Source organism: Psammomys obesus, unplaced genomic scaffold (assembly GCF_907164565.1).
Source record: "Psammomys obesus unplaced genomic scaffold, mPsaObe1.curated_primary_1811, whole genome shotgun sequence".
NCBI classification, from domain to species: domain Eukaryota; kingdom Metazoa; phylum Chordata; class Mammalia; order Rodentia; family Muridae; genus Psammomys; species Psammomys obesus.
In genome coordinates, this window is record NW_026586662.1 from 8,259,587 (window position 1) to 8,267,978 (window position 8,392).

The 8,392-nt window shown below is 38.8% G+C and overlaps 1 protein-coding gene across 1 annotated transcript; it reads left to right on the plus strand.

Moving 5' to 3' along the window:
* Positions 1–1,746: 1,746 nt before the first annotated feature.
* On the plus strand, positions 1,747–6,572 carry LOC129672832 (cytochrome c oxidase subunit 7A2, mitochondrial). Its single transcript, XM_055602457.1, has 4 exons — positions 1,747–2,204; positions 3,581–3,670; positions 5,703–5,787; positions 6,381–6,572. The coding sequence occupies exons 1-4, from the start codon at positions 2,187–2,189 to the stop codon at positions 6,437–6,439; spliced, it is 252 nt and encodes an 83-aa protein (XP_055458432.1). The 5' UTR covers positions 1,747–2,186; the 3' UTR covers positions 6,440–6,572.
* The last annotated feature ends 1,820 nt before the right edge of the window (positions 6,573–8,392 follow it).

The window sequence follows — 8,392 nt, forward strand, 5'->3', positions numbered from 1 at the left end:
GAGGGAAGAACCCTGGGGCTGACGAAAGCTGTGGAACGAGGCCAGCAAATGTCGAACAATTGTGTTTTAAATCCCATCTTTTTGGATGCTGGGAAACAACCATGATAGAAGAGGATGGTGGAAACAAATTAAGGCTTTTGCAGAAACCCAAGCAAGAAATGTTGCCAGCAGTTGTGGTGTTGCAGAACATAATGGTCAGATTAGATTCAGATAGAATGGGGTTTTTAATTGTAGGGTTTGGGAGGAAAATTGCAGAGACAGTGTAAGAATAATTAAAAAAAAAACAAAAAACTATTAGATCCTAAACTAGACATCCTTTAGATGGCTAGTGAAGATCCTAAACCTGATATATTGTGAGTTTAGGGGAAATTTCAGTTCACATTTAGAGAAAGGTAGGATACTTTCAAATTTTTGTGTTGAAAGGATGAAGGAGCCAAGCAAATACTAAAAGGACAAGTGTGAAATAGGACCACCGGGAGATGGGTGCATGAAACTTCACCAAAAGCCCCATGTTTCACATTCATGTTGCCCTGTTTTCCTTGATGGTTTATTTCTCAATTAAAATGTACTCTGAGGGAACCAGTAACTGTTTTCTGTGGCTGATAATGCAGAAGCTGGCCTAAGAAGGGATTAAAAAAAAATTGACATGCAAGCTTAAATAAGTCTTTTTATTCTGGAGAAAATGGAATAGTAAGCATTACTTTGTTTCGTCTGCATACTTTGCATTTTAAAATGGAATGTGTTTGTAGATGGAATGACCCAGGAAAGAGAAAATAGTACTGGCTTAAGTGACAGGGCTATATGGATCTGTATTGAGACTAGGTTCTTTTAATGTGAACTCTTAGATCTTTTTGGACAGTATTCCGAAGTCTGTCAAACAGTATCACTGTTGGTTAGTGAATCCACCTTTCATAGTGTTAGGGGAATGGTAAATATTTATTCTGGGGCAATTTATAGCCTGAGGTGAAACAGAGAAAACAGCACAGACTTTAAGAATTCCAGTTACAGACAATAAACGTAAAAAACTTACCCTACCCCAGCTATTTGTATATATGGTAATTATGCTTAAAGATTTGGTTACATTGAGTAAATCAGGGGTAGTAGAAAAGTCGGTCATGGTGGGTGTTTATAAACTTGGTAAGGAAGAAAATTTAAGCTGTGCTAGGTAACGGGCAAATTAACAGAATAGGTTAAGAAAACAAATATATACCCCGGGATTTGAAGGATTTAAACATTACCAGTTTTTCACTCACCGTTGTTGAACACATGTATCATTAGCTTTTATCTGAAATGTCAATGAGAGCGTTTTTAAGTTTGCAAAAGGGTGGAAAGACATTTGTTGTAGTTCTGAGTACATTGTTTTTACTTGTACATAATTAGGGTGAGCAGGGAGAATAGAGGAGGAAGTTAAGCAAGCCTAATGCAAAAACACTGACCGCCTATCTGTAAAATACACAACAGACAACTCCAGACATGGAGTGTAGGGCCTTGCTGATCTGATAAAGCTCCACGCAGTCGAAATTTGTGCTGTACCTCAGTTAAAAATGTATTCCCCTCTTTCCAGCGTTTTCCCAGACGTAACAAAGCCAGCAAGTTCCAGCGCGTGGAGTTCAGTCCGAGAAGGTGCTAGATACCTGTGGATGCCAACACCGCTCTTTCCAGGGTGTTCTCCGTACAGAGACTAACGCTCCCTCCCCCACCTTCATCTGTGGAAAACAAAACCAAAAACTGGACTTTATTCGTGTTAGGAGGAGCTTTCGTCTACTTAAAGTTGCACGCCGTGGCTTTGACACCCATTGTTCTTTCAGCCTACAACAATGGCTCAAAGCCGTCTCCAGTGACAAGCTAAGTTCCGGATAGTCTGGCTGCCCACTGACTCCACCGGAGCGTGTAGAGAGCCAACGGCTGCAGAGCTCACGCCTCTCCGGCTTCTTCGGACGGCGTTTGCTTTGTTTCAGCCCCAGTTCCAGGCGCGGCGGGACCACAAAGCGAGAGGCTAGAGAGGCCGCTGCGAGCAGCCGCTCTGGCTCCGCCTTCGCTCTCTATGGTTGGGAGCCCGCGCCCCGCCTTCTCCCGGAACGAGCGCTCTTTCTTGACGCGCGCGCAGGCCCAGGAGTGAGTTCCGTTTCCTGCCTGGTGTGCTGGGTGTTCAGCAGTCGCGGTTGGTGGGCTGCAACTGAGCCAAGATGTTGCGGAATTTGCTTGTAAGTCGCTTTGGGGGTTTGGCTGCTGCCGAGGTGTCGGGGCGGAGGCTCAGGGACCCAGACAGAAAACCTGCTGGAAGGGGCAGAAGACGGGAGCCGGAGTCACCTTGGCCATGTCCTCTTTTTCCTGACCTTTTGGACCTGTTCCCCCCCCCCCCCCCCCCCCGGCTATTACTGGGTAGTCGTAAACCCCGAATTTGGGTTTTAACAAGTGATTATTGATAAGATTATAGCTCTGATGTAGGTTCCAGTGGGGGGATTTTTGACACCTGGAAACACTGGCGCGGAAAGGTGACTTCATTGTTATTTTGTATCATTGTGAAAGGATATAAATTTACATAATTGTTATCTGAATCAGAAGTAAGCTAAAGAGCTAAATTGTACAATTTTGGTTCGGATTTAATGGGTATTCATGGTTGAAGTGTAATGCTGATTCTGATTGCGTTTAACACTTTGAACCATCTTTCCAAAATATTTAAAAAGGTGTGGTTTGATTTTATTATTATTTAACAACGTTTTAAAAGCATATCACTACCATTTAGAAGGTGGAGTGCATATTTCTCTGACTCACTTATGTATTGCAAGTTTTTTTGTTTGGTTAGCAGGTTGGTTGTTATTTTTTAGACAGGGTTTCTCTGTGAAGCCTTGGGTGTCCTGGTCTCACTTTGTAAACTAGGCTGGCATCGAATTCACAGAGATCCGCCTGCCTCAGTCTCTCAGAGTGCTGGAATTACAGGCAAGACTTATACCCTATTAACATTTTCTTAGATGGCAAGGAAGAACATATGCCCGCCACTGCAAAATAATTTTTCATCACAAATAATAGATTTATCTATCTATCTATCTATTTATTTATTTATTTATTTATTTATTTATTTATTTATTTATTCATTCATTCATTCATTTATTTATTTATTTATTTATTTTTCAAGACAGTGTTTCTTTGTGTAGCCTAGGCTCTTCTGGAACTAGCTCTATAGTTTAGGCTGGCCTTTGCCTGCCTAGTGCTGGAATTAAAGTTGTGCATCCCCACTGCCCTGCCAGGAATAGATTTTTAACATAGGAAATACTAAATGAAAATGTTAGCGCTTATAAGGTTTATTTTATTTATTTACTTTTCTGTATAGCAATATGTTTTATTCAATGATTATAAAATACTACTGATTGATTTCAGGCACAGGTTATATGGGTCATGGTTTCTGGAGACTTCAGAATGTACCATGAAGCACAGAGCAGAGAATGGATAACATCTGGAAAATCTGGATGCTACTAGTCCTGGACTTTATTACTGACAAGTTGGATATGGTTTAAATCTCAGTGTGAAGGATTGGAAATTGCCAGGCTCTTGTTCACTATATGTGGGTTTTCTGTTTTAGGCTCTTCGTCAGATCGCCCGGAGGACCATCAGCACCACTTCACGAAGGCATTTTGAAAACAAAGTTCCAGAGAAACAAAAGCTGTTTCAGGTACTGAAGTGTTTTAAGTGAACATTACTTGTAATAGAGCCTAGAAGGTGGAGTAAATCCAGAGGGGCTGCCTTTATAGGCTGTCTTGTGAGCATAAGTGACTTCCTGGAGTATTTGCTGTGTCCAGGAGGTGCTCAGGAAGGTGGGAAAAATGCATAGGTCAGTAAATTAGTGTGTGTGTGAGGACTTTATGATGAATTCCTATTTATGATGTATTCTTTGGGGAATAATTGCGTAGAAGTAGGAAAATAAACCATAAAATAGACCTAGAAACAAATATAGAAATTCAGTAGATGTTACAGGATGTAGCATACCTGCGGGAAAGAATATAATAGGTAATCTTAGGTGGGTAAGGTTTCCAAGGAAACCTCAAAAGGAGAAAACTCAAGACCAAGAAGTACATGATTTACACCATCAAGAGAAGAAAGAGATAAGCAATCCAAGTATGACTGTATCACTGGTATTCAAAGAATTTACAGATGTGTAAGAAATGCAAATTCAGTTCACCATCAGGACACGAGATGAAGATTCCCGTGGAGGTTGGCAGGCATTGCAGTCCTGACTGACTATTAGTTAACCTTCTATTCCGTTTCCTCTGCCCTAACCACATTCTAGCCAGTGGATTTTTTTGTTTGTTTGTTTTATTGTGATGTATAATTTTTTCCTAAGTAAAATTTAAAGTAGGTTTAAAATATGCCTTTTTATGGAGCCAGAACATGATTTCTCTGGAGATCTGGATGGAAGACCACTGCTGGCTCCCAGCTGTTGGTGCTCCAGAAATCCTGCCATGTGGCGTTGCCTTCACAGGCGTGAAAGCTGACAACAAGGTTCTTCCAGCTCCTATCTGGGCAGAGATTTATTAATATACCAGCTTGACTATATCAGTGTCACCAAGAAATGGCTGTAACATTGTCCCTGTCTTTTCAGTTTTACAGATTTAAGGCTACCCTGACTTTAACTATTCTTAGAATTGAAAAACTGTAGGTTCTGTCAGCTATGGGAACAGTCTTTTTAAAGCAAATAGATATGTGTGGCAACTCCACTCAATATAAGTAGAAAGACTTAAGATAGATGATGTTTGCCAGGCACGGGGGAAAGATTACACCAGTCATAGGTTTTCTTACAATCCGTGTGTTAGGGATAGACGTTTAGCTGGTATTTGAAATATTGTAAGCAAATCTCCCTAGCACTTAAGCCCTCTCTCAGACACTTCTGTAGAGTACATGGATAAGTATAAGGAAATTGAGAAGAGATTTTAAAGAATCCAACCTAGAACTAGAGGATTAGCTTAATGTAGTTATTTTTTACCCATAGAATATTATGTTGCTATTGAAATGGACTAAAACTATTTTTCAAAAGAGTATATAACATTATTACATAGCATAATGCCATTTTCTTTATTAAGTACCTATAACTTAAAGAATTGGTCAGTATAAGCATTAAAAACAGATATATACCATACTGTTAATGGGGTATGTCCTAGAGAGGGACCCAGTGAGTTAGCCAGTTAACCTCTGTAAGTAATTTGATTGTGAATGAGTTTTTGTTTAATTGTGATGTATAATTTTTTCCTAAGTAAAATTTCAAGTAGTAAAAGTATTATGTATGCTACATAAAAATAAAATTCTTAAGTGGATATAAAAAATGTTGGACTAGTGTTACAGATCAAAGTCCCTTGCTCCCTTTTATAAGGGGAAAAAAAAAAACTTACCCAGTGATTGACTGGCCATTATCTTATATTTACGTTGTTGAATTCAGGGATTATATTTTACTACTGTCAAGTATGGATAGTCCTCAAAAAGACCTCATTGGGTCTCAAATTAGCTTGGGAAAGGATGCTGTCTTTTACAGGTTTGTAATTTTAAATAGTAGTAGAGAAAGAATAAAAATTGCAAGCCTCTTAAATGATTTAAATTCTGGGAGGGTCAGGAGCTTGGTTTTATATGAATAATTAATAATAATTAATTCTGACTTTTACCTGGAAACAAGTTACACATATCAATTTCTTTCTTTCTTTTTTTTTTTTGACCAGGAGGATAATGGAATCCCAGTGCATCTGAAGGGCGGGCCTTCTGACGCCATCCTCTACAGATTCACAATGTTTCTGACAGTCGGTGGTAAGACATTGAGTGTTTACAGGACAAGAGCAGCAGTGACAGCTTCCTTGCTTTTGCTGGGGCAGTGTTTATTGCAGTCCATGCATACTATGTCACTGCACCTCAGATAATCAGTCAAGAGGGCAGTTAGAATATACCATCTGAGAGCATTTTGACCATTAAAACAGGTTTGACAAGGCTGGTGTGTGGTTGGCCTTCTGATAGAGCTAGTTCTGCATATAGCACTAGTGGATCTCAATCCTTCCCTCCTCCCCCAACATTCACATATCGGTAGTAGGGGCTTTAAAAAAATGTTTCTATTCATTATGATGTTGAAGGATATTTACCTTTTATCTTTTTAAAATATGAATGATGAAACTAGATTAATTTTTAAAAGATTTTCAGCATCTAGATAAACACTTTGTTTGAATACATGTACATTTGATTGTGTGCACCCACAAACTTAGGCACTAGAAGCAAGCACCCTACCTCTGAGCTGTATTCCCAGCCATTAAGCTTATCTTAGCAGCAACTTTGCCTTCAACATTTGAGGTGAAATAAATAAGTGTCCGCACTGAACTCTCAGAATCCCTGGTAAATTCTTTGTCTTTCAGGAACAGCTTATGCCATCTATGAGTTAGCTATGGCTGCATTTCCCAAGAAGCAGAACTGACTTCATCCCAGTCTCATATGGTTCAGTTCTATCCAGTGCTTGATGGACCAGGCCTCTGATGAGTAACTGAGCTCTTGGGGATCAATATTTATTGATGTGTACTAACTGCCACCAATAAACAGTCTTTACCATGCTTTGTCTCCCTTTTCACTTGAGAATAAATTACTGGTGATACAGTTGTGGGTCAGCATTGGGCAAAACTTAGATAATAAAAAATTTTAAAGTCCTTTCTAAATTTCTCTAAATAACTGTCATTGTGATATGATTTTAGCACATTTTACTTGTAGCAGCTAAGAATTATTCAGTAGATGGTCTTCAGTGCCACTCAGCCTTGAAAGGATATTGCTTTGCTGTTTATCTCCTTCCATAAGGTCCTGGGGTGAAGTTCTGGGCACTGCTCAGTGGAAGTGGGTCCTGTTTGTTCTTAATTGTCTTTCTATGCTGACATGTTGGATGTGTCCTGACTTAGAATTGGAGTTTACTAGGCTACAAGACAGCTGAGTACTTTTTCAACAGAAAATGTTGAAAAAGCAACAGAATGTTGCTTTTTTTTTTTTTTTTTTTAATGATTTTATTCTAATCCTTAGCATAAAGCTTAAAAACCTTAATAAGAGTTATGGGAGACTATAAGGAGTCTCACTTTTGTTTTCCCTTCTACAAGGTATACCTTGGTAATCTCTAGAACTGGAGACTGTCAGAATTAAGAGAAATTTATGAGTAAGGGTTTTAAAATTATTTTTAAATTTTTTATTTTTTTACTTGTTTGATTTTGTTTTTCAAGACAGGGTTTCTCTGTGTAGCTACAGCCTTGCTTTGTAGACCAGGCTGGCTTCGAGTGCTGGGATTAAAGGCATGTGCCACCACACCTGGTGAGTGAGTGAGGGTTTTATAAGCTTCAATTTCTATGCAGAAATAAAATATATTTGGAAAACTTGATCCATCTGAAATAACCAAATTAGTCTTTGCTCTAAAAACATGAAGATTTGTGGTATAAATTTTTCTCAAAGGGTTATCACCTACAGATACTTTATTCTTAGATTCTGAAGTTTAAAGGGTCATTAGACTGTAGTGTGTATCTCTCTGGCTTTAGAAGGAAGCAAGCATTAGAGGTCTCTAAAAGCTGAGAAAGTTCCACAGGCTTTGGGAACGTGGCAAAGCAAGTGTCCAATGGTAAAAGTAACCACTAAAAATACTCTGAAAAGAATAGTGGCATTTAATGAAGGGGGGATAGTTAGTTTTATAAGTGATTTAAAGTGCTTTTATGACATGATGTGAAATTCACGTAAGAAGGAAAACTAGCTTGGAGTCTTTTTATAACCATCATCTTGATACCCCATAGATTTCCTGTCATAGGCCTAATCTAGTAACAGTTATTCAAGAAAAGGTTTTCTGAGACGATTTCATTGTATCACCCAGGCTGCCCTGGAACTGAGGATTTTTCTGCCTCAACCTTTCAAGTTACTGGAATCTCAGGTTTAAAACACTTAGCCCAACTCTATCTAAAATTTCCAAAGATGTTTCTGCCAAAATATTCTGCTTGGAGCCTAATAACATGGCCAGATTTAATGTACTAAAACTATTCAAGCTAAAGCTATTGCTAAACTGGGTTTGCAGATGTAATTAGGTGTCCTGCAATTTTGCAGAGCTGAAATAACTGGCAGTATAAGATAATAATGGCAGTTTTTCTTTACTGAAAAAGTATACTGCATCTTCTTAGTTGTTTGATTAAATATATTGACTGTGCTACATTGATAGTGCCATAATGTTTACAGCAATATTTGCACATAGGAAAGCCCTACGGGTTTCTTCCCCTGTGCAAGTGAGGCTTTTAGAAAGATTATTCAATTGCACTTTGATCTCCAGTTTAACATCTGCGTAATCATTTAGCCTTTTGTTTCTTCTACCTTCTGTTTGAAATCTAATGTCAGGGCTTTTACCACCGAGAGTTCTGGT